Raw genomic sequence first — 27,459 nt, forward strand, 5'->3', positions numbered from 1 at the left:
CAGAGACAGCCAGCCTGGCAAAGCCAAACTAAATTAAATCAGGACTGCTTTTCTCCTGGGTTATTGACTGTATCTGACTCACCAAGGGGTTGAAGACTAGGTGGAGCTGGTGCAAGAGAGGAAGGGAAGCCACAGAAGTCAGAAAACGGAACCAGATCGTTTTCTTTGCCAAAGAGATTTTAAATCGCGGCTCAACTTTCTCATCGAAGTATGTCCCAAGGGTATAATGGAGATGTGGAGAGCTGATACAGCAGTTCACTGCTACTAAAAAGGAAAGAACTGGTTTCTTTCTCCCATTCTACCACAGCTTCCAGGAACAAGCTCATGATGCTGTTTTTATTTCAGCTCCAATGGTTATCAAAACCTCCTGAACTGGAGCTTCTGAAGTAGAAGAAAAAAATAAGAAAACTAAGCCAGCAGAAAGATACAGATGATTTTTTTACTGTGTTAGAAATTGCAGAGAAGGGGGTTCCTCAGCTGATATAGCTGAAGTAAAGGAGGGATTATCTCAAGTGACCAAAAGTAAGGGATGATACAGGTAGAAAGAAGCAAGCTCACCTTCTGACAGGATCATCTGGTCTGACCTTTGCAGCCACAGCCTGAAACTCCTCCGTTATTTTTCTTTCAATTCTTCATTTATAAACTTTGAGATCAGTATAGTTAGACTTAAGCTCATCACAGCTTGTCTTCCATCTGAACTAAAGGAGCTCTTTGCTGCGTTTGCTGAGAAGAGCCTACTAACAGACATTTGTTGCTATCATCAGTTTGTTTCTGACAAAGATATTGTTTTGGCATGTCCTTTTGCCATGAGGTAACCTCCTAGAGAGAGCTTTACACTCGATTTCCTTTATGTGAGAAATTAATAACTAAAACAAAAAGGTTTGTGCTAGTAAAAGTTAACACTTTTTAAATGCAAAAAATAAAAACAACCCCCCCCCCAAAAAAAAAAAAAAACCAACAAAAAAACCACACACACACAACATTAACACTTGCTCCTGCTCTTTTTTTTTTTTTTTTGATGAAAAGGATGCTCTTTGAGACACTTCCACCAGCTTTAAGTACTTTTCCCTACATTATTTTTATGCATGAGATGCAGATATCTCATATCCCTATGAAAATGGGTGGTGTTGCCAGTTGCACAAAACCTAGCACTGATACCCTTTTTTCCACACATATAATGAGGAAGAAAGCAGGGAAGAGTCTTTACAGAATGCATTCAAAAATTTTGCCTTGGTGCTGTTCTCACAAACCATTTTTCAAAATATTAGAAACTATTCTTATTGAAAACTATTACGTGGAGGTCTGAGAAAAAGGTAAAAGGAGCTTTGGAGATCTTTTGTAGGATTTCTTATCTTAAAAGGTGATAAAGCAATGGACATAATTTCTAGTATAGGTATGAGCTGTGTTTCATTTGTATGTCTATGTATTCTTTAGGGAGAGCTAACCTAGAGCAGCTTACAAAATGTAGTAGGTAACTCCGTAACAGTTTTAAGGTAATCATAATACCTAAAAATCTCAACTGCCATCTACTTTTGTTTTGTTATCCCTGTCTATGAAATGTCATAGAGCTGAAGCTCAGCAAAGAAATAGTCTGTTATATTTCCTCAAGTGATTAACTCCTGGCGTAAAATTCTTAGAATTGATTCTATGTTGAAATTCAATTTTGATTAAGTATCAAATTCTTTTGGTTATATGGGTCAAAGCGGCTGTTTCCAAATTATCAGCAGCTTTGAAGAGGTGAACTCCAGGCATGGTTTATTCTTATCTCGTATGTTTTCCTACAGTCTTGGTATTTTATGTTCCTCTATGAATAGGCTTCTTCGCAGGAATCAACAGGAAATGATCTAGTAATCTCTGTTTTCAGTTTTTAAAAGAATGAAAGAACTTCAGCGTTTGGGTAGATAACTGCTGTGGTTTATTATTGTTATTATTATTATTTATTTATTTTTAAACGAGTTTAGTGTAGACAGCAAAGAGTTCACTGTTCTGGATCATGCTGGGTCAGTGTGCCACTGTAATGGGGAACAGACAGTTGAGAAACCTTGGATTTTCAGGGAGAAAAATGTAACCTTATCATCAAGATGAACCAAACCTGAAGAAGCTTGTAAAAATGGAAGTAAAAAAAAGAATAGAAAAAAAAAGGAAAAAAAAAAAAAGGCAAATGTAATAGTTTGAGAAGGGCAGGTAGGTTCTGGGTGCTTTCTCCAATATTAGGATGAGGCTATGGTGGCTTGGCAGCTTCCCCCCTCCTGTCAGCCAGCTGGATTACAGCAGCAGTCCATCCAAGGAAGTAATTCTTACAACCAGATATCTAGCTTCTCTGCCAGCTCACATTTAGGCTTGAAAGCAATTAACTGCAAGGAACTTGATTGCATTCAGTCAGTAATTTCCTTTGGACTCAGAATAACAGAAACAGAAATAGTTCTCTGATTGTAAAATGCTGCACACACAGGATTTAATGTGGGTTAAATGCAATACTTCTAGCCTTCATCTGTACACATATCAGGTGACTGTTAAAAAATAGTTAAAAAGTACAGGAAAAAAAAATATTACAAAGCAATTGGGGCCCCAAAAGGCAATCAGTCCTTGGTCTGATTACAGTATACGTATTTTTACTGCAGGTTACACAGATGTTTGTTATAGCTACAGCTTTTATATTGTTGTAATTAAGGTTTTGTCAGTGTTTCTATTATGACCTTGCTTCAACAATTTATTCCAGGCTGAAACTTGATGTACAGGAGCAAAATTTGCTCTTTGCAATGCACAGGGAATAGGTTGTGCTTCTCTGTGTGACAACAGCACATTCACTGCTATTTTTTTGTTCTCTCATCGTGTTGAGTGTTTTTCTTGTAATCTCTATTTGGGCACAAATCATTTTAAAGTTGGCAATAACTTAAAGGAGAACTAGTACAGAAACAAGCTTTCCTGTGTGAGTCCTAGAAGAACACTAAACAAATACTTAACTGCATGAAGAGGCCAAAGTAAAGGCACTGTTATAAAAGAATGCTGGGGTTAGAGGGGGGAGAGCTTGGAGAAAGGGGACTTTCCAAAGAACAAAAAAACTCATGATCTGTGCTTCTTTAATCCTCAGGCTGGACCTGCCAGCAAGGTAATTTTTCAATGTAGAAGTATCTGTGGTCAATTTAGCTTCTCCTTCCCCATCATCAGCTTGATTGCGGGGTCATATTAGCATATAGCTATTTACAGTGCACTTCTATTACTGTGGCTGACATCTAGTGCAAGAGAAGTGCTGCTTGCCACTTGCTACTCCTCCAAAATCTGAAAAAAACTCTCTCCAGCTATCTTTGTGTGATAAAAAGGTGAAGTGAAAATGTTTGGGAGAACAGAGCCTTTTTCAAGAGAGAATGCTCATTACTAGAATTCTGGAATAAATCTAATACTGCTTTTCAGGCTTTATAAGGTTAGGTACCTTAAGTGACTAGCCCTATTATGCCACTTTGTAATGAAGAGACTACATCCTACAGCATATGAATCAGAACATTCCTGGAACCTTGAGGCAAATAAGCTAACGCTGTCAATTTTCCTTTTGCTTAGAATTTGCACTTGGCAAGGGGGTTGGACCTAGATGATCTTTATGGTCCCTTCCAACCCAAACCATTCTGTGAATCTAACAGTAATTGAAAAAAGGCTGGCAATTGCACTGTTGAAGGAAAAAAAAATTACAATTATTCCTCCAAGTAAGAGTGTTTCCTTCTGGTTTTTAAGAAATGCTTTGAAAATACTTTAAAAGCAGGGTGTACTTCTGATGTAAAATTGTAGAAATAATAAACGCTTACTGTATGTATTCTTTCTTCCCTCTCTGTCAACATATCAGCAGGATTTAGGGTCAGTAGAAAACTGATGAGGCCAGCAGGAGATTTGAAGCTAATGTGATGTTATGCTCCTAATATCCTCTTCCTAATCATGTACTTAGGAAAATTAGTTAAGCACAAGGAAATATATGCACAAAGGTTATCTAGTTTACATATTTGACTAAGAGTAGTTTGCTTAATTATTTATTTACATAGAGTTAAAACAAAACAAAACACTTTTCCAATAACGCAGTTGAGTCATTTATCACTTAAGGAGAACAAACAGCGGGAGTTTAATACACAATCAGATAACAGATTAGTTTGCAAAGCCATTCTGCAATTAGAGATGCTTAGGTTTAGATGTGCCCTCTTTCTCCTCCTCCCTGCACCTCTGGTATATAAATCCATACTTGCATCTTGTTGCAATTTAATATTGTGGTTATGATGGCTTAAGCCAGGAAAAGATATCCTCACAGTTTAGTTATATTAGTTATAATGTCTAGCCATTGCTTTGTTAGTCACATCTCCATGAAGTCCAGAAACTGTTAAAATCCTTGCTTTATTTGTGGGCTGATAACTGCTCCCGTCTCTAAATGGTTTAAATTATTTATAACAACATTTTTCTCAGCTGTAAAGTAAGAGGTTAAATTTCGTTTTGAAATGGAAACAACAATTAGAAAAACAGTAGTTCGTTATGCTACTTACATGCATTCGTACTCCCTTGAGGATCTGGCTTGTCAGCAAAGTGTAACGTTCATGAATGTAGTAAGCACCTAACAAAAATCTGAAAATGGAAGGTTTAATTGAATAGAACTTTGAACAAATTGACACTGTCTCCATGCTGCCCACTGGAAATAATAACCACTGGAAGAATTTCTCTTTCACAGTTTATGTGTGTTCTTCTTTCATTTCTTCATACGTACATCAAGGAAACAACCATTTCTGTTTGGGGATGTAGGATGGAAAATATAAGCGGGACTGTCATCAAAACCTGCTGTGGTCCCTGTATTTTATATCCTAGCTGACAAAACAGATTGCACAGTTTTATTTAATTACAATTCAAATAAACCATTACAGAGTAGTTTTCCAGAACTCATAGAGTTGCCAAAAGTAGACAAGAAAAATGAATAAAAATAGACATAAAAAATGAAGATCTTTAAATGTAGTTCACAATTATCAATACTTAACACTTTTCTCTTTGTTAGATACTTTCCAAGCAATAATTCTTCTGTACACAATAGCTCTTGGGTATGAAAATAGTCTCTTTACTGAATGAAATATTACTCAGTTCATGTGTAAGTGTTCATAAAGAGACAAAAAGCAAGAGCCTCTGCTTATTTTTTCAAACACGATTCCATGACTATAGGAATTTAGGATTAAAGAAAAAAGACCTGCTACATCTTTACCTTAACCTTCAACATTATAGATAAAGGGTATTTCCTATCATGTTACACTATCATTCTGTTATTGCTTGATACAATATTGAGCATTGTTTCTGGATGTATGAGCATGTGATTCATACTTTCTACGTGGCAACCAATGCAGAAACAATCTGTCAGGGACTGTCATTGAGGATCAATGCTAAATGTTACTCAGCAGGATGCAGACTGTATCTCGGTGGGTGTCCTCCTACTATGCTTTGATTACGTTTGTTGTAAAGAAAAGCCTAGTTGTGCTTACAGCACTCATATTTCACCCCCTCTGTGGAAGACATATTATACTGTCTTGATTTGTCCCTGTTTCAAAAAGATGTGCTGTTTAAAAACATATACACAGCATTTTCAAAGATTCCTTCAGCATAATCTGATTATAAAGGGGTTATGTGACTGTTTGTCTTTGCTGCTTATTGTGTGGCTTAAATCTCTGAGGACAAGCTGACTGAACATCCATACAATTTAGAGTCTGATGGCAGCTGTGGTTCAGAAATGTTCTGGACCAGATCTAGGGTCATCTGAGGAGGTGCTTTGTCATACAACAAGGTAATAGGAGGATTTTATACTACTTATTACTTCTTGTAACTTCATTAGATGATAAAACTGTAGACTAGGTACGTGGGGTGGAGAAGATTTAATTAATCAGAGTGGTACTTTTTTTAACTTATATCAAGAAGGGAAAAGATATTTTAAAAATACTTTTCAGTATTAGTGGGGAGTAGTAAATCTACAGAGAAATCTTTTCTGTGAGCATTAATAAATATATCTTGTGAGAAAGAAAACAGGGATACTACACTGCACAGCAAACTGTTGTGTTGCTTTTATGAAAGGGTATTTCAAGTTAACAATAAGTATTTCAGAGAGCAGGCCTAATATTTCTGCATGGCCAAAACTCTCGCCCATGATTCCCATTGCCTCTGTATTTGCTGTATTTTATCAAGTTTTGTAACTGTGGTGCTTTACTAACAAACTTCCAGGCATGAACGAATACATACTAGAAGACCTTACCATGTGGATGGAGCTGACAAGTACTCTCTGGATGATGATCTAGTAAATCTAGAAGTTCTAGATGAGGTATTGTACTGTCTGAGCAGCAGTTTCTGACAACTGTGCTTCACATTTCCCTGTTTCTTCTAACAGAATGAGAAGAGATTTTTGCAAGGTTTTGTCTCAGCATGGAAAAGGAATTGTCTTGTGACTGATCTGCTATCATCATTAATATTCTATTTATTAATGACATAAAAGCAGTAGCAGTGAATCCTTTTATGGTGAAGAATTTAAATATGAGTGATGATAGTTTAAAATATTTTGCAAGTGCCCTAAAATGGGAAGTTTAGTCATGAAGATTTTGATTTAAGTGAGTTTTCTAAAACTGATGAATTATATGGAGTAACACATCTACGACTTCTGCATAAAAAGTGGTGAAATAATATCAGCTGCATATTTTATTGTAACACCTATGTGCAGACTATCTGCATTTTTTTTCCTGAGGATCCTTAACCTGCATGCCAGTGAGAAGATGACATAATAATACTAAATTGTGTTAGCATTCTTCTTAAAGCAGTCTCTTACTACCAGTTCAAATCTAATCCTTGAAAAACTATTATCCTTTTTCCACAGTCAAATAAAAAAATTAAATGGAAACATACTGTGAAGTGCAGAAAATCTGCATGGCCATTTTGTTTTCAGGAAGTTTACTTCTTGGGCTGATACAGCAAAGTGCATGCTTATCTGGCAATAGGGTATGCCATTTAACTTAGTTTTATGATATTAGTGAGAAATTTGAAAATATTTGTTTGTTTTTGTGATGTCAGTGTTTAAGAAATAATTAATAATGTATAATAAGTACTTTTTAATCAGTGTTCTCAGTATATTTACAAAAATTATCTTGACTGGAAAAATATTGCTTAACAATCAAACTTTCTGTAATCTTCTCAGGATACCATTATCCATCAGCTGCAGAAACGCTATGCTGACTTACAAATTTATACTTATGTGGGAGACATTTTAATAGCCTTAAACCCCTTCCAGAATCTCAGCATTTACTCTCCACAGGTAAGAGAGACTCCAAGATGTGGACAGTACTTTGCATTTTTTGTTAACACCACTGGCTAAAGTACTTAAATGATGATGGGAGCACAGACTAACCCCAGCCTTTTCTTCCTTCAGAGATGCACGGCTATTTATTTATTTATTTACCCCCCACCTTTCAGTTTGATGTAGTTTGATTTTGATGCTTTTCCCATGGTGACACAACTTTCACAGGAGGCCTGAATATTGCCCCAGCCACTGCTGTTCTTGTCTGGCATTTGGTACTTTCTTCCAGGAAACAGAAGATGGTTATATGAACCACCTCATGCTGAGGCTATTGCTTTCCAAACAGTTGCTCTCACTATTGAGTTATTACATGTTCTGTACCGTCAGCTGCAGCTTAAAAGAAACAAGTGAATCAAATGCTGTAAAGATAGAGGCAGCTTAATTCCTTATGAATATGAAGGGAGGTGGAGATGTAAATCCTACTGGCTGTGGGTGCCTAAATTAGGGCTGCAGGCAGAGGCACCAAATTCCAGATTTACTCTGCAGTTTCACTCTTTGCAGTTTCTGTGGTTCACCTTGGGTATTTCCCTGCTTGAATGCTTGTATTTGTATTTCTTGTGATACAGTTCTCTTGACTATCTTGTGAAGGCAACTTTGGAATGTATTTTAGGTGTTGTAATTTGTGTTCTGGAAGGTGGTTGGTGCCAAGAATTACAACTCCTCTGCTGGGTGATTCAGTGTGAATTTCATGGTAGAACAGACAACTGCCTTCTGTTTAGTAGGCAGAAGATAGTCATTATCTTCCTTATCAATTCTTAATTTTACAATTAATTTGTACAATTTAATTAGGTATTCTGACTTGTGTTTTTTTTTTTCTTAGTTCTCCAAGCTTTATCATGGTGTGAAGCGTTCATCCAATCCCCCCCACATATTTGCCTCTGCAGATGCTGCCTACCAAAGTATGGTTACGTTCAGCAAAGATCAGGTAAGAATCTTCATGTTGTACTTTCAGATTATTTCTTTAAGCCATTTATTCCTGTATGAGGAAAAACAGAGCAGAAATCTAGTCAGGTTGGGACAGTGGCATAAAAGAGAGCACAAAGTTGAATAGGTCAAATAGAAGGGTTACCTGACCATTGTAGTTTCCCAGACACCCATGAACTTCTGGCAGTTGACACCAAACTACAGGCTATTGCAGTACAATTTGATCCTAGCCTGTCTTGCACTAGGTATTGTAATTATTTACACTTGTGTAAAATAGGGGGGTCTCAGTGCTGTAGCAGGTTAACAGAGTTTTAACTGCTCTTCCATTGCAGAAAGACAGTAGCAAGTAATGGATAATCATTTATTTTTACTGCAAGTCACAAAAAACACAAACCGTCAAGTCATTGTTTAGTAAACTATATTAAGGGTAGGTCTAATATGAATGTAATGAGGACACAAGTCTAGCAATGATTTTAATGAGAATGAAATACTGTGCTGTAGAAGTTAGATTCCTTTTTATTGCATTCTTAAAACTGTAATTTTGCACTATTTGAATATGATGTGTTGTATGTACATACATATTGGGGTCTAATAATTATTTATATATATTATTGTCTAGAGAAAAATAGTTTTGTTGTCAGTCCATCAGGCTAACTTTATAGATTTTTAATTTTATATGTCCTTCCTATCTCTTCAAGAAGTAATTTGCATTTATGCAGAGGCAGCAAATTATTTGCAGACATCTGGCTATGCCTGCTGGCATGTATAGTTTGCTATTTTCTGTTTGTAAAAGACTACAAGAGTATGTTTATCTCCATTAACTGGCGATGTTATGCTGGCTCTTCTTTCTAGGGTGTGCTAGATGTACAGTGTAACTAGATCAAAAATGTACTTACTCTGCTTGTTTATCCATTCAGCTTTCCCTTGCATTTTCCTTTGAAGCCTGAAAATTGACTCAAAGTCTAACATTTCTGGTGAAGCTAAAGTCAAATATGGCCAGTATGAGTTCTGCAAGAACTCATGGTCTTTGACTGTGTAAGCTGTTGTACATGATTCCTCTAGTAAAGTAGATTAAGACCGTTCTAGGTATCAAAACGCTGTGAGTCCATCACTAGGTTGTCTATTTCCAAGAAACGCAAAAATACCTGACAAGAATTAAGGAAATGAGCTATAAATGTCATATCACTAACATTATTTAGTCAACATCCACACCTTCTATCAGACACCACAGGATGTCTGATTCCTAAGAAAACTTCACAGCAATATCTATCATAGAGCACAGAGTCTAGTAGTACCTAACATACCCACTAATTATTCCATGTACTTTATATATATATTTATATACTTTATATAACTTACCTCCCCATTGGTATGCATTGCTTTTTATGGAACAGCAAAGGTTGCTCTTGCAAGGTTATTTCACAGTGAGAATGGTAAATAAAAAAGAGCTGGAATGACTCCATATATTCCAGGCTGGGGAGGGGAGAATAGATAATCTTTCTCTTGGTCAGAAATGTTGTCTGGAGAATTGCTGTCTCTTTCAAACCCCTTCACAAAGCTCGGTTCTGTATCAAGTATCATTGCATCAAGTATTTTAGGATGTCATCTCTTTTCCCAGCAAAGAATCTTGCATGAGTCACTGTATGGTGCAAGGAAGTCTCATGTGTTTGCATAGAAATTTACAAGTCTGTGCAATTGCTTGGCATTAACATTTATCCGATGTCAGTTCATACTGTACTCTAAATGGACTAATATTTGCACTGGTGATCTGTAGGCACATGAAAAATTGGAAAATAATAAATAGCATTAGAATTCATGCTTGCTGTGACCTGGAGTGTTCACGCTTCAGCTCTGAACTGACATTCCAGGTGTACTGGCCTTTCATTTCATTCATGAAACATACCAGCAGAAAGCAGATTGAGTAATTCAGGTGCTTCCAGCTAATCCTCGAGTTTGTAAGCCTTTGGAGAACCTATAAAATACCATGTTACATACAGACTGCCAACTCAGGAATAACATGGGTATGTTCTCTCAGACTCACCCAATGAACAGATGCATGTTTTTCTGAAATGTTTAGATGTCAGTCTGTTGTTTTAGCCTGAATATCAGCATCACTTACAGGATAATCTCTCTACACAGCAGCAAACCTTAACATAATTTTTAAAGCCAGGAGCAGACTTTTGGTGAGTATATTAAGTACAGCTGTACCCTGTTTTTCATGTTAATTCAAATGAACTCAATGAAGTGAGCTCAGATGCACTGTTGAATTATGTTACATCAACTAGCTGTGGCAATCTTCAGAGTTTTAAATATTTGCAACGAGCTGCCTGTGTGCACAGTGTATGTTAGCTTGTAGACATGGTCACTCATTTGTCTTAGTGCTTAGAATATCACTCACTCCTTTGCATATATGCACATTCCTGTCAGGTATTGCAAGATGCATTTTAGTGATCTAAGGAATTAAGAAATGATTACATTCAGCCTCTACTGATCTTCCTTTCTGAAAGAAGTTGAGCGAGTTGACCCCTAAGGTATTTTGCAGTTTTGGTACTAAAAGTTAAATAATAAACAGGAGCAATAACAGCTGAAAACCCATTTATTGATCATGTGGTGAGCTGTGCACTTACTGTTTTGTTTGTGTGTTCAGTGCATTATCATCAGTGGGGAAAGTGGTGCTGGAAAGACAGAAAGTGCCCATCTGATCGTCCAACATTTGACCTTCTTGGGAAAGGTATTTCTAGCCAATCATGTAAAACTACGAACAAATTCTCCCCACCCCCTGAAATTTTCTTTTTATTTAATGTTTAATACTTAAAACTGTTCATGTGAATTTTCCCACTCAAGTCAGGGACAGAGTAATCAAGCATTTGTGAGCACTAAATCAAGGTGTTAGAGTACAACCTGCGCCAAGCCACTCAATACTTTTAAAGGGAAAGCAACAAATTCCAAATGTTCGGTGCTTATACTTATCTACCATGTTTATGACATTGTTCATGTATGCAATAAAGAATGACAGATCTTGCTTTGGATCTGATCTTAGAAGCTCTTACATGTTTAATGCAATGAGTAATTATTCTAATGCAAATCAATGGGAAAATAAGTGTGGCAGGATGCCTTTTGAGATACACCTTTTGTGTTTTGAATCAGCGTGTTGGTGCGTGTTACTGTGTGAACCACCATGGCTTTTGAGATGTTTTGCCTAGTACATAGAGATGCCAATCAATTGCCCGATTTTAGACTTTACCATAATTTTAAGGCTTCATATCCAGCGTCAAATGTGCTCTGCAGTAGCTGATGTGTGTGTGGGGAGTCCAGCTCCTCATCCCCAGAGACTGCCAGGGCTTTTTTCAACCTGCCCTGTGGCCTGGCTGGGTCGTCTTGTTGCCAAGCCAAGGCAGCACGTCCAAAATGGGTCAGAGGTTGGACTCGATGATCTTGAGGTCTCTTCCAACCTAGAAATTCTGTGATTCTGTGATGTATTAGTATGATTTCAATCTTAGCAAATATTCTTCTTGTTCAATTTTTGATGGTTTGGGGGCTTTAACTAAGTTTCATGAAGCTTTGGAGGCAGAACAATTGCAGAGAAGGAAGAATACATGTATTTATATATATATATTGTTTTACAAATAGGACATTTCTTTTTCAGTTTATGGCCCTATTGTATAATTAGGTTAGCAGGGTATCAAACTCCATGAGAAGTTACGATAACAGGATGGTATGCTTCTGAGGCAGGAATTGGATTGTGGGCAAGCGATATATTCTTTTAATGGTCCTTCTGGTCTGTATGTGTTCTGTGAAGGCCAATAACCGTGCTTTGCGTGAGAAAATTCTTCAGGTGAATCCTCTGGTTGAAGCATTTGGGAATGCCTGTACTGCCATCAATGACAACTCAAGTCGCTTTGGAAAATATCTGGAAATGATGTTTACGCCCACAGGAGCTGTAATGGGGGCAAAGATTTCTGAGTATCTACTTGAAAAATCAAGGGTCATAAAACAGGCTGTGTAAGTGTACTAATCATCTGTCCTTTCATGTTTATGAAATGTTTGCATTCTGTTTAATTCTGCAAAAACCCTTATTTTAAATGCTTTCAGTAGTGTCTTCTACTGAAGTGCTAGTCCTTTATACAGTACTGTAATGAAAAGAACTGTAAGGTTCTTTTGGATTGGAAGCCAGATCCGTTCAATTCTTTGGAGAAATATTGTGATTGGCTGGGTATTCTGTGTTTCACAGTTGAAATAGTTGTCATCAGGCTTTCACTGTTATTAACACTGATCCTATACCATTAAAACAAGTGTGATATTTGCTACCTACTCAATTAGCTCACAATAAGGATTTCCACTTTTCCTTGTACAAGATACTGCGAGTATAAACATCTGTGCTTTATATAAATACTTTTTTTGTTTCCAGGGGAGAGAAAAATTTCCATATATTTTATTATATTTATGCTGGCCTTTATCATCAGAAGAAACTTTCTGAATATAGACTTCCTGAAAAAAAGCCTCCTAGGTAACTTGCTTTAACTATTCGTTGCAATTAGCTATTTATCAGCTCTCGCTTTCAGTATGATGCCTTAAAATCTCTCTTAATCCTTCAACATCCCTTAAGGATCTTTTTTAATCATCCCAAGCAAAGGAAAGGATGGACAATAAAGAATTACATTATTTGTATGAGAACTTGAATAATTTAAAGAGAAGGAAGGAACAATCTTATTATTGTGTAAATATTCTGTCCTACTTTCAGATCAGGACAGTCACCTCATGCTTTCTTGTAATACTTCAGAGAACCCCAAATACGTTTTAGAATTGTGTTTTTTGATTGACATCTTGGAGAGCATCTGATCTGTATTGGGTGAGGGTGTGTGTGTATAAAATGTTAGTAACGCTATGAACAGATATTAACAAAGTATAAGCAAAAGTTAGTTAATTACTTTTAATTAAAAAATTAAAGCTTAGTACCAAAATATTTAATTGGAAGATATTTCAATGAATATTCTTCCCATTTGCTGATGCAGCTACATTAAAGTCATGGGAGTTTGTACTGGCATATCTGCTAGTTTGGTGCTTTCTTTCTCCTATTCTACTTAGATATATTGATAATGAAACTGGAAGAGTAATGCATGATATTGTTACTAAGGATTCCTATGGAAGACAATTTGAAGCAATTCAGCATTGCTTTAGAATTATAGGATTCACTGATGAGGTAAGAGATACATTTTCTAAACCATTATTGACCTTCTTTCTAAAAACGTCTCCAGCATCGCCTGTGTTCAGGCTGCCATTTGATTGTGTGAATACACACCTGTGCCACAGAATCTCTCTTAAGATAGAAATGAATTATGAAAGCAAACCCACACACCCAGAAGCTGGGACCAGCCTGAGGTCTCATTCTGTAATCAGGCAAGTCCATTCACAATTCTGCATCACACTTGTCCATGTCAATAGGAGCTTACTTGAACAACCAATAGGAGCCTACAGAACAGTGTACAAGCTTTAATAGCCATTCCAGTGTTCTCCTTTTTCTTTCATAGAGTAAATTTAGTGTACGTATCTAATATGATTCCTTTAAAAGTGCTTTTTGTCATTTTTACAGGAAGTGTACTCAGTGTACAGAATTCTGACTGGAATCCTAAATACTGGAAATATTGAGTTTGCTGCCATTTCTTCACAACACCAAACAGATAAAAGTGAAGTTCCCAACCCAGAAGCCTTAGATAATGGTAAGCACGTTTTAACATTGTCAATTCTACAAATGCAATTTGACTATATCTGTGAGAATCTTTAACTTGTGGTAACAGGCAATGCTAGTGATTTCCACTGCATAATCACAGTTAAATATATTTTCTTCACTGTCTTTCAGCTGCTGCACTGCTAAGTATTGGGTCAGAAGAACTTCAAGAGGCCCTAACATCCCACTGTGTTGTAACACGTGGGGAAACTATTATTCGAACAAACACTGTGGACAAAGCAGCTGATGTGCGAGATGCCATGTCTAAAGCACTTTATGGCCGGCTCTTCAGCTGGATCGTAAATCGCATTAATACGCTGCTTCAGCCAGATAAAAATATATGGCAAGTTACACATCGGTGAATCATTTGTATTTACTGTGCAGTAGTCTTTGATGGGTTCATCCATTTGTATATTTTTGATTTTGCGGGAGGGGTGCTGTGTTTATTTTGGCTAAGTCTTCAAAATGGCTTTCATGCTGTGATACTGAATTCTGTTTCCGGGACATTAACCCCAACATTTTCAAAGAGCTGAGTGGAATTTAGCTACTGAAGTCAACGGAAATCAGATGGCAAAAATAACGTAAAATTCTTTAAGATGCTTCTTATGTAGTGAAAATTAGGTCATACCAAAAGCCAGTAAATAGTTGGAGTGCACTGAAAACTTCAGTACGCTTTCACAGTCATTCCAGTACTTCTGCCAGTATGCGTTAGTAATAAATAGAGATCTCAGATTATTATTATGCTGCTACTTGAGTTGTAATTGACAATTTTGAATCGTTTGAAATTACAGAAACATTCACATTTTTTTAATTGCCAAGAGCTGGTCCAGCTGCTTTGCTCTTTTCAAGCAGCTGTAGAGATTTCTAGATATAAGAGAATGCCTTAGGTGATGTCGAAGTGCTTCTACTTGCTACAAGACTCCTCCTTCCCTCCTGGGACAAGGCATGGAGGGAACAAGTACTCTAGTAGGACATGTGGAATAAATATTGCAAACATAACTTGAAGAAGATGATGCTAGTTATGAATTCTACCACAGAATAATGTTAATGCAATGCTGTACTTTGGCACCACATTAATATGTTCTGCATTTTTCTTGTCTTGGAGATAACTTGGAGATTCCTACTTGGTATTTTATTATATCACGCAGAAATATCATCAACCACACTTGCAGTTCCAGTGTGACTGTAGTATGAGAATACATAAGCTAACACCCTTAACAATCCTTCTGTAACAGCAGGAGACTTGGTAGAAATTACCTTGCTCACTGAGTATAGCAAAAACATTCTACTAGAGCTTGAATAGGTTTTATCGGGGATCTGCTTATTGAAACCACTTGTTTTAATACATCTGCAAAGAGTTTTTCTCCTGCTTTTCACCTGTGATTCTCCAGCTTCCTTCATGGAAATTTGTACAAGGCAAGTGTAAAACCAAGCCATTAATGATGCTGAACAAACATAACTTCTGATAAGTTAAAACACAATTTTTCTCCGCTGTTTTTGCAGCAGATTGAATTGATCATGCAATCTTAGTTACCATGTTTATTTTGATTTTAACCGGGTGTTGCCCATGCTGAATTTCGTTTGTATTTTCACATGCAGCAATGCTGAAAATGGGATGAATGTTGGGATACTAGATATATTTGGATTTGAGAACTTCGCAAGAAATTCCTTTGAACAGCTGTGCATAAATATTGCTAATGAGCAGATCCAGTTTTATTTCAATCAACATATATTTGCACTTGAGCAAGTAAGTTCAACTCTTATGAAGTCTAGTTGAATCAGCCATTTTGACCCATAGATCATATTCAGGAGTACATTATAAACTATAAAATGGTTATGGGGTTTAAATATAAGTCATGGCCAAATCCTTCAGCATAGTTATTGTTTTGTTAATAATGTTGGGGCCCACAGAGTGTTGCTGTGCATCATTAATGTCCCAACAATGTTGCTTTTACTTGTTCAATATAAAAACTGTGCTGGTAACTTTGTAGATGGAATATCAGAGTGAGGGAATCGATGCTGCTGCAGTGGAGTATGAGGATAACCGTCCGCTTCTAGATATGTTTCTCCAGAAACCCATGGGTCTCCTTTCTCTACTAGATGAAGAAAGTCGATTTCCTCAGGCAACAGACCTAACGTTAGTTGGTATGAGCAAACAAAAATCCTGGGAAACAACATACATTTCGTGAGCATGGATTGACATCTTTACTTTAGTTTTATTAGCCTAGTTGTCCTACTGAGACTGTGCCATTTTGCTTGACGTTTTAAGTATGTTTTTCATTGTGCTTCATCATTCACGATGCATGTTTTTTGTATTGCAAAAGTTATCTTACGTATCCAGTGTCAGGGGCTTACTGTCTTTCAGTGTTTTAAGGAAATAACCTGTGTGTTGTCCCTGTATGGGAGGTACATCAAGAAGCATTCATCCTCATTATAGAAGGAAGGCTGCAACATAGCAGATTCTTGTGCACTAGGACCACCCTGGGAGTTAGCATTAATACTGAAAGTAAAGTTAAGATGTCCCAGGATCCTAGGCCCATGTTTATCCAATTAGAAAATACTGCTTCACTCCAGATTATCTCATCATAAATAGAAAGTGTGTGTTATTTCTGGTGTGCCATCTGGCACAATGTTACCTTTCCTTCATGCATATTTTATGTATGTCTTAACAAATCTTGGCGCCAACTTTAAAACGTGCAGTGCATGCCATGTTTAAAACTGTTGTCATGCTTTTATTTACTAGAGCTACATTTTTCCCTGTGATATGTAACAGAGTTCCAGTCCAATGTAATGTACAGCAGGGATTCAAACTCAGTCACAGAAAAACAGCTGCCTGGTAAATTACATGATATATGTGCAAGATTTTTCACTTCTGGGCTGCAATTTGAAATGAGGTCAAAGACAGACTGAATGCTATGGTTTCATTCGAGTCCTTATTTGTGTACTAAAGCTGTGAGCCTCCCTGTTGGTCATGTAAAACAGTTAATATTGAACTTGCACTTTGACGGTGGCATTTTCTCTTGTCTAGAGCTTACTAATATCTTGAGAACACAGAAGAGCAGAATCCCTCAAGGAGATAGCAACTGAGATATTTTGCCCTTTCCAGATGTGCCAAGCAATCATTAATTCTCCCCAACTCTGCATCCAACCCTTCCCTCCCTGCTAAATTCTAAACTTAATTCTTTTACCTTTAAATTGAAGGATTTTCAAGCTTGGTTACACATTAATAGAAAAAAAAAAAAGCCTAAGAAAAATACTAATGGATTCTAACATTAGAAAAAAATAATTATATTGTCTGACCTACACAACATGATGGAGAATTTTATTAATTGATTCTTCCCTCGGGTCTCTAGTTGCAAGTGCAGATAAAGAAATACAATAGCAAGTTTCACAGTATCAGCACTAATTTCATTACAAAATATTGAAAAGAGTATGAAACATCGCAGAGCAAAGAAGACACCTCATAGCAAGTGGTGTTTCTTTTTCTGTCAGCTGTTCAGAAGTGTGTCACAGGAAACAGAAAGCCATTTGGATAGAAGCATCTTTTCCTGTAGATGTCCAAAGGCAAATGGGAGATGGCCCCAGCCTGAAAACATTGACATATACTTAAAACATGATAGACAAAGCTAAATGGATGGGGAAAGGAAGATGGGGAAAATAAAAATAACAGGCATTTAGGCAGACCAGATACGTGCACAGCTTTGAAATAAATGCACCCCAAACCTTAATGTACATACATACATATATAGAAAGCAAATTCACAGCAAAATATAACAAGTTTTCACACCTTCTCATTAGCCCCTATTATTTAATAGGTTTCCATGCACAAAACTATGCATGAATGTAGGAATTCGAAAGACATTCTCGTTTTGATTGAGTTGTTCTATTCTGAAGTAATAGCTTGGAAGAAAGCACGAAGAAGATGGCACACAGCTGTTATTGGGCAATCTGATAATGCATGTGTATATAGCAGTATAGCAGCAAGCAGTCCTTAATTAGGATGGTGGTTTTACTTAGCCACTGTTATTCATTTTTATCAATGTCATTTCTCAAATGTTTAGATAAATTTGAGGATAACTTACGATGCAAATACTTCTGGAGACCAAAAGGAGTGGAACTGTCATTTGGTATTCAGCACTATGCTGGGAAGGTAGGGCCATGTGACTTTTTATTTAGTGGTGGGGTCATTATCTGTTTTATCCAAAGTAACTGCTTTTTTTTTTTTTTTTCTTCCCTCATATAACAATGAGAAAGTTTACAGATAAGATGATAAAGTTAGAAAACCTAGAATCTATAATAAAATTTTTGTGTGAAGTAGTCCATTTTAGAACCTATCCTTAGGATCTCTTCAGAAATTTGGTAGACATTAACTGCCTTTTATTCTGAAATAAATCTGGCACCAGAAGCAACATCACTACAATATTTTTAAAGGAGCAACACTGTCGGGCTACCACAGGCTACAGAGTTGTTAACACATCGTGTGAATGCCATGGTAATTGTGTGTATGACTGTAGGTAACGTGTATGTGTAAAGGCAGCATGTAACAATATCTCCCATAGTACTTAAATCCCATATTGAAAGCATTGGAAAGACTGACGGGAGCAATTCTTGCTAGGACACACAACTGTACTCCACAGCACCTAACCTGTTTTGTTCTCAGCAATCCATGTGTTATTTTATATGGGGATTAATGGTCCATTTTTTTCAGATAACATGAGCTTTACTTGTGATTTCAGGTGCAAATTTTCATTCATAAACAAAAAGTCAAAATGAAATAGCCATGTTTTTTTTATAGTTACCAATAAAGTCTCTTCTTCAGACTCAAAAATTTTATGATATGCTCTAGTAAACTTAGTCTGGCTTTCTGGCCTGGTAGGAATAAATGCAAAACTTCACACAGGTGTATTAAATTCTTCATACCCAAATGACCAAGTCATAAAACCACTACTGAGTAGTTCTCCATTGTAGGAGAGCATTTCAATTTCTTTGTATTTAACTCATGGACTCCAGTGGAATTAGGCTAGTAAGGAATGTTGCTAGTAATAATAAAACCAGTTTAAATATTAGTGCAGTTTTTTTTTTTTTAAAAAAAAGGATAAGCAAAATTAAAAAAAAATCATGGATGATTACAAATAGCCAGGCATTAATTTCTATAAAATACAATTTAAATCATTTTTAAAAGGCAATTTTGCCTACTGAAGCATTGGAGAGTAAAGAATCAAAACTGATACGCCCTAGCACAGTGAAAGAAAGGTCCTAGATGAAAGTTTTCCTACTATCATTTTAGAAGCAATGAGAAGCCTATTTAATGCACCTTGATACTGACCTGCATCTGAATTTTACTCCTGTTCCTCCAAGAGATCTAGTTACAGAACAGTTTCTTGCAGACAACAAATAGATGGTGACTACCTGAGAACCATTTATTTCACGTGTAAACTGTCAACTTAAGCTTTAATGAGTTCTCTGTTATGTTACTTCATGCATACCATACTTTGATGTGGCAAACCTTAATATAATGAATAATGTGAGTAAAGCTACTTAACCAAATTTGATCTGGAATAACATCATGAATATAGGTGGTTTTTTAGGCAGTTCATGTTTTGAAGACATTGCTGTAGCTGTACACTTCTAAATCTTTTGTGGATAACTTATTGGCTTGTCAGAGCCAATCTAACTGGTCTACAAGGTCATCTTGACTGTTCACACTTTAAATAACATGGTAGTTTTAGGGCAACCCTTTCTGGTGACTTGTCTGACTCTGTTTCCATGCTAGGTATTGTATGATGCCTGTGCATTTCTTGAGAAGAACAGAGACACTCTTCCTGCGGACATAGTGGTGGTGTTGCGAACTTCAGAGAACAAACTTCTTCAGCAGCTCTTCTCTAGTCCATTAACAAAAACAGGTATTTTCTGCAACAGCTTTGCTGACATTGCAATCTTTTCAGCTACTTTCTCCTTTGAAAATCTAGTTATTTCTAGATAAAACCCTGCCATTCTTTTTCAGCTCTGCTGTATAAAGTTCCCAGATACCAAATTATGATACTATTTTATTTATATGTTTAATACTTATGTGAGTATAAACTCAGGCATGTATTCCAGAGGAAGGGAAATTATCTGGTACCCAAGGCCAGAACTCATTTTCAGAGCAGGATGAGAACATGGGAATTTTCTTGATTGATATGTTCGTGTGCAACATGTCTTAGAGTTTCTAAATCATGTAGCGTAGATAGTTTGTTTGGAGGTAATAACACACCTGTTTAGATTCATCAATGCAATACATAAAGAAGTTTCTAACAAATTATAAAGTACAGTTACTAATCTGCTAGGATTAGTTAATTCACTTTAGTTAAAGCTTGTTGGCCCTGACTTACACAAAAGTGCACAGATCTATGGGTAAATAAAACTGATGGCTAAATAAAATAGCTAAATAAAATTGATTACTCCATGGATTTATGCCAGAATACCAGTAATCCAGTACGACAGCTGGAATGATCGTTCTGCAGTATGCATGCCAAGAAGCCAAGAAACGTACACATTAAAAATGTCACTCGATGCTTTCCACATTTTTCAAGTTTGTTTTTCATCATGGATAAGAAATAGATGTAGTAATAAGGAATAATCCAAATGCAATGTCTTGTTTTAGATCGCAAAATCATTTTTGTCTGATATAATATAAGCAAGTCTGATATAACATAAGAGTATCAAAAATACTCTGAGCAGAAGTATGTGCATTAGGTAGTGCTGTATAGGCTTGCTGTACATAGGTTGTAGATGCAGTTTTGTGCCCGTGCAGCAGCTTTGCATAGGATTTCTGGAAACGTCATAGCCAATTACAGACTCTGGTGTTGCCCTCAAACTCTACTGAGACTTTTATGTAGAAAAAGGAACATTTGGAGGAACTCAGATATTAGAGCCTTCTTTGCATGTATGTAACTGATAGCAAAATATCCGTTTATATTCTACATAGGATGGATTCCTTTTACATTGTCTCTGCTCTTTTCCTGTAATTAGAAGGCTCTGGATTACCTCCTTTCAAATTACCAATTTAGAGTTCCCTTAGAGGTGGGAATCCAATGAGGAATTTGTTTCTCCTTTCAGCTTCAAGTTTAGTTGGAGGGGGATATAGTTTAAGATGGAGTAGGATTATTTATTGCCTAAGTGGGAAACAAAGAATCTTTGTGTATATTTCTTCTGACATTTGAGTCATTGTTGGACTGGTAAAAATAGTTTTTCTACTCATGCTAGATCGATCAAGCAAAGCAAAAAAGAAAGCTCGCATCTGTTCAACTGTGCTTCCACACCCCTCTTTACCAGCCATTTTATACCTTGGAGCTATTGTCAGAATAAAACAGACTAGATGCTTTCTCCCAGTTACAACACACTGTCACAGTTTTTGTAAACATTATACATTTGATTTTATTGGTATTTTTAAATTTGATGATGAACAAGACAGCCACATGAACACTGATGCTTTCATGCAAACTCAGCCGCCTCTGGCTTTTTAGAGGTATTTTCAGTGGCAGTAGCACAAAACTGAGTGTTTTGCCTAAGATGCATGAAAGATTCAATATGAAGATGCTTTTCATTGCAGCAATGTATGTTTACCATGTTGGTGTAGTTCCACTTTTTTTTTCCTCTCTTACATTCCTTCCTTGTTTCCTATTTAAATGAATTGGATGGTTTCTGTTATAAAACATCTACCTTTCCATAAAGTTCAAACAAGTTGGGTGTTTGTATTTCTGTCAAGTCAGTACAGGACATCCTGTTAAAAATTATTATGCATATGCTCCTGTGCATGGTGTTATAAGAATAGCTTAAAACCCTTATGTCATTTCTATTTTTTGAAAGTCTTTGTGATTTTGTTCTATTTTTTCCAGCTGTCTAATATAATTGGCACCCACATCCTGTGCTGGAGCCTGTGTTCTAAAATCAGATTGTTGCCAGGTTTAGTTTTGGCAGCTTGCAAGATAAATGAAAGGTTTGGCTGAATTCAGAAGGTATTGGCAATGCTGCTTCATCTCTGCTTAGTAAAGGAGGATAATGCTATACTCTTAACTTTCTACAAAGAAGCTTTTGTAAAGAAAAGAATAGTGACTGTGTAAATGTCCCATCACACCCTGGCCTTGCCTCTTAGCCCTCTTCCCTCCACTTGACATGTACTTCATTCCTAAAGCAAACCAGAAAAAATACAGTTTAAGATTCATAATCTTGATACAATTTTCTCCAGCTTTTCTGTAGATTACTGACTGATGCGAAAGTTAATAATTTACATGGAAGCCATATTGCATCTCTCCAGGTAACCCTGACTTGAAATGAGCCTTCTGCCAGTATCTCTGGTGTTTTGTTTGAAGATGAGTGACAGCACATTCTCACATCTGCTTACAACTAGCTCTGGAATTTGCAGCGTACATGTTTTTTGCCAAGCAGCTATCTCTGTTATGCATAAGAGTCACTAGGTGGTGCTATCCCAGAAGCAAGAAACTATTAACATGGGTCTGACAATTACTGAAATGTAGTTATTAAATACCAGTAAGAACAAAAAGATGCCTTTCCCACCCTGAGAAGGTCTTCCGTTTGAAGTACATTTATATAACTGATATGTCTTCCACTGTCAAAAACTGAGCAGCAGCAAGAAAATAAATATTAAAAAGACTAAATTCCTTTACTAATTTAAGATCGTGCTAATCCCTTTAATTTATCAAATATACTTATCCCCTCTTAACAAATGCTTCTGTTTCATAGTAGCGGACTCTGTAGTTTAAAGAACCAGAAATTAACAGCAGGATATTAAGTGCACATTTGTAATAGTGATTTATAGTTAAAAGAGCGCACAATTAGTGATAGAAGACACCAGAACTTAAAGCAAACATTCTGGGACTAATTTTGTAGAGTGTGCAGCTTGTTTTTTCTTCCTTCAGAGGAAACTTAGGTACATTTAGCATGTTTTGGAATCTATTTGTACTCTCTAGGGATCTTTAACCTGAAAGCTGAATGAACATACTCTGATTTAACCTACTGATTCTCTCAATTGTTTCCATATATGTCACTTTTTCTACAGGCGCAGCTTCTTTGTGATGAGGATTTTGTGCATTCTAAAACTAAAATAGAATTTACTCCAAATACAAGAGAGAAATAGAGCATTTTAAGAAAGCTAACCACTACTCCAGTTGAATATGCACTTTTCCATTCATGCATTCTTATTTGGTTATCACAGTCATAGCTAAAGCATCAGAGTGAAAAGGAATCATGCAATCTAGAAAGAGTCAACTTGTAATAGAAGTCAAGTTAACTGAAAAGATTTGGGAGAGCCTTGGTACATTCACTAGTGGTAGCAATGAGGAGTCAGACCATTTGACTTCAGTCCTGATACTCAGAAATTTTTGCGGTATCACATTTAAATGCTGATACCATTAGACTGCTTGGGCTAAAAAGCTTTTTTTTTTTTGCTTTTTTTTTTCTTCTTTTTTTTCTTTTTTTCTTTTTCTCTTTGCTGAGACTGTAGCTCCCTCTTCCGTTTTTCCTCTCATACCTTATTTTCCCCAACTGACCTGATTGTATTGGGGAGATAGGAAGGTGTGCAAGAGGGTTTTCATTTTATCAGAAAAGCTGCAGTACAATTTTCTACTCTAGAAACAGTATGATTCTCTACTCTTGAAACACAATCTCTGCAGACTTTTTCCTGATTCACAGACCCTTAGAGCTTTTGTCATGGTGTTTCTGTTCTGCCTTAGATCCTTGCTGGGGAGAGGTGGGGGAGAGTTGCTAGCTGGAAGGAGGAAAGGAAAAATACTCCAGCCTACCCATTCCCAGAGCAGGAACCCAAGAGAAATGTCCATATCCCAGTTGAGAAGGATATGTGGGATCTGGGCTTGGCTGCACAGAAAAAATACAGAGCTGAGCACCAGTACTGCTATAGCAACATCATATCTAATAATTTTAGTAGCATTGGGTATTGCTCACATATTCAGAGTGCTATGGTGGTTTTGTATCACCCATGGTTAATAAGCTCATTGCTCATACACCCTAGATATTTGAGCATAATTTGTCAGAGAGAACTGGGGTGAAAGTTTTCACAGCCTTCAACGAAGAGTTAAAATATTTAAACAAGGAAGAATTTTCACCCAACATATGAGGAAAATGTATTTTTTCAAAAACAAATTAATTATAATTAGTCTGCTTAAAGGTCATCTTCCCTCCTCAGCATTGATTTTACTCCACTTTCTTCATACCTTTATATTTCCGGCCCTACTTAGAGCCCTCAGATAAAAATTAATTATAAACACTGTATGTCTCATTAAAAACAAAAAACAACAGACCACATGCTGAGAAAGAATGTGAAAATAGATGTTTTAGGTTTTCGTTATGCACACTAAAGCATACAAGAAGTAGGGCCTTCTGCAAAATCACATCAAAGAATTACTTTTCACCATTGCTTAGCAATTTCTCAAGGTGATGAGTACTATTTAGTGTTAATTTATTTGTAACTTTGTTAGCAACTGATACTTCATGAAGAGTCAAAACCTGGGGAAAACAAATGGCTTTTCTTGCGTTTCAGCCCCATGAACAGATTCTACTGGGCACAAAGTGAAATCTTGGCCAATTAAAATCTTAGGTGCTTTGCCAGTGTTCTCAGTGAAATCATGACATGACCTGTCATGTCGTTACTGTGCACTCCTACTGAGCACAAGCACTTCATCCAGTGATAAATAGCTGCAGCTTTCTTGGCTTGGCGTGTGTCAGAGTCACTGAAATATAGCATGTTTCCATTTGGGCTTAGCGGATTTTTTCTTTTAATTCCACACATCACAATAGAGCAAAATACTTGAATACATCTTAATTTCACTAATTTATCCTGCAATAAATTCTTTTTATAATGGCACTTTTGTGTTAGTATTTTCACCTCCAACAGATAACTGCAGGCACTCTAAGGCAAATGAATCAGAAACAAAGCCATTGTAATTATAATCTCTCTGCTTATACATGAATCAGAATTTATATTTTGTAAGAATTTGGGTCAGGTTAATGGAAGCTGTATATTTTCACTCAGAACACAGAGGCTTTCCTACTTCTGACTGGTCCATATGTTAAAAGCATATAAAAGTTAATCGTTTTTGCTTTGCTGCCAGTGTGTTGTGTGCAAAGAGAGGCTTTAAACCACAGCTGTGCAACGTAACAATTGTGAACTTTACTGGGTTGCAGATGTGGGACATCAGTAAACTAAATTAAATGTAGCTTAACTGTGTTTGAGGTAGAGTTTGATTACATTTTTTTAGTTTTTCAGTTGATCATTTTACAGTTCAGTATTTCTTTTTCTTCACATCCTAAGGTTTTTTTTCATAGACAAGTATAGTACACAGATACTCACAAGATGTGCTAGCACTAGGATCCAAACAAAACATACCCAAAGATAGCCCTAAAAATGAAACTCCTCTAGAAAGAGAACCATCTATCAGATCAAAGTTAGCAGGACTGAGACCTTGGGCTTTATGAAAGGTTTAACAATTATTTACTGTTGAGAATGGCTCTATATGAGTAGAGTGTCAGTGAATCACTGGAATTCCATGTGGAAGTAAGCACAACAGCTGGGAAGGCCAAGTTAGATTAATTGTGCTTATGTTTGGTAAAGGACGATGCCCAAGCAGAAGTTCAAAATTTTTAATGTGACTTCACTGATTATATTGTATTGAAAATGGGCAACAGACAGCAGGCATAGTATAGATCCTTGTCTTGAAATGCTTGCAAATTGAACCCCCCAAAAAAGTACAAGTGGACAGGTTTAAGAACAGATCTTGATGAGTTTACTGATCTGATTTGTAATAGGACATCCCCTGTAGAACAAATCTTGAGAATAATTTTTCTTCACCTTTCTTTTGGAAGAGAAAAGACATCTTCTAAATTTTCAAGTTTCTAACCTAACTTCTCAATTCTATAATGGACGTTATCTCACGCTAATAAACAACAATTAATTTTAACACTTCATTGTATGCTAACTAAATCCAAAACATGTTGATATTGAGGCGGCAGTGGATGTATTGCTTTTAATATTAAAGACTGTGGAATCTCACTCTGCAGCATACACAGAATTTAAATAGAGAAATATTCAGAGAATATTGTACGGTAGTTATGTTAATGAGTAGTTTACTAGGCAGTTTCTAAAGGCACTGTGTGCTATAAAGGCACTGCATCAGAGATGCTTGGTACATCATTGGAGGCATTCAGTAGTTCCCAAGATCAGACCTTGGAGGGGCAATTATTCTTAAATTTTCCAGTGAATTTGTAAAGCAGATAAATTTGTTAAATATTCAGATAACGTGGCTGGTTTGAATATCTATAATGGTTAGGGATTTTTTTGGGTGTATCCTTTACAAAGTACGTGCTTATATTTCCCAGTCTTTCAAAATAATTGAATTAGAGGTTACTGTGTCTAAGAGATGAGTGCATTTGGTGGAAAAGAAACCTCTAAGTGTGTGCAGGATCTTGTCATTTTTTTTTGAGTATTTCATAGTCTGAGTCTTACTATGATTATGTACTTTGTTTTAATACTATAAATTTTCTTACCTCCTTCAGCCTACAATAAACTGTAAAGGTCAGTATTCTGACCTGATTTGGCTTGATGTAAGACAGCTTGTAACAGAACTGCCTGAATAGCAGGTCAGTGTTTGCATCAAAGACAGAAAATGTGTTTGCGGGTGTTTGTATGAGTGGGTATTTGTTTTATAGTGTGGAGATAAAAACATAAATCAGAATAATGTTTTGAATTTCCACAAAAATATCTGACTTTGTGCTATTTGTGGTAATACATAGAAGTGCTGAGATCCAGAGGAATGAACATTCCATTGAGAAGCCTTTGAGACTTGATTAAACGACTAGTCAGCACCATTAATGACTAGATTTCAAATATGGGGAGGTCTGGGACTTCCATAAAGCTCTGCAACCATGTTTTATCCTAAATTAGACTTCTAAAAGACAGCTGTTCTCTTGAAGAGTAAAAGCCTGTTTTTGACACCCTTTTTTATCTTGTCTAGCTTGGGGTTCTAGCCACTGAGAAGACTGATAGTCATAGTGAGGCCAGAGAAAGCTTTCCTCCATTTTATTCCATGTGCCTGAATTTTAACTGCTGAATTCATTGGGCTAACTTCAGTGACATTATTAGGATCTAAATCAGACTTTTTGTATGTACTGAGCAGTTTCAGTAGCAGGTTCTAAGTGATCAACTATATACCATGGAATGTTTTGTAACATTGCATGGGAAATGAACGTACTCTGGAAATGCAAACGGTGGGCTAGAAATCATGGTTCTTGACTTCTCCTTGTTTTCTTTGCCTTGTTTTCCTGATTATTCAGTGTTCTTGTAGAATTTTTTTCTGGCCTCAGGTTCAACTGAGTACTGTGAAGCTTAATTGGTATGTGAGTACAGTTGTTCTGAGATAGCCAGATGCTGGAGGTAATCTACCAGAACACTTGCTAG

General features: G+C 36.5%; 1 protein-coding gene across 3 annotated transcripts in view; it reads left to right on the forward strand.

Moving 5' to 3' along the window:
• MYO3B (myosin IIIB) overlaps window positions 1-27,459 on the forward strand; it is a 197,205-nt gene that overhangs the window by 85,206 nt on the left and 84,540 nt on the right. For all 3 annotated transcript variants that reach the window (XM_027462191.3, XM_027462192.3, XM_072040919.1), the window contains 13 exons: window positions 6,223-6,319; window positions 7,184-7,300; window positions 8,163-8,267; window positions 10,914-10,997; window positions 12,066-12,268; window positions 12,675-12,773; window positions 13,352-13,466; window positions 13,857-13,983; window positions 14,124-14,334; window positions 15,591-15,738; window positions 15,983-16,136; window positions 18,053-18,141; window positions 19,765-19,894. In XM_027462191.3, coding sequence (XP_027317992.1) covers window positions 6,223-6,319; window positions 7,184-7,300; window positions 8,163-8,267; window positions 10,914-10,997; window positions 12,066-12,268; window positions 12,675-12,773; window positions 13,352-13,466; window positions 13,857-13,983; window positions 14,124-14,334; window positions 15,591-15,738; window positions 15,983-16,136; window positions 18,053-18,141; window positions 19,765-19,894 — 1,679 coding nt within the window. The remainder of the gene's footprint in view (window positions 1-6,222; window positions 6,320-7,183; window positions 7,301-8,162; window positions 8,268-10,913; window positions 10,998-12,065; window positions 12,269-12,674; window positions 12,774-13,351; window positions 13,467-13,856; window positions 13,984-14,123; window positions 14,335-15,590; window positions 15,739-15,982; window positions 16,137-18,052; window positions 18,142-19,764; window positions 19,895-27,459) is intronic.

Source organism: Anas platyrhynchos, chromosome 7 (assembly GCF_047663525.1).
Source record: "Anas platyrhynchos isolate ZD024472 breed Pekin duck chromosome 7, IASCAAS_PekinDuck_T2T, whole genome shotgun sequence".
Lineage (NCBI taxonomy): Eukaryota > Metazoa > Chordata > Aves > Anseriformes > Anatidae > Anas > Anas platyrhynchos.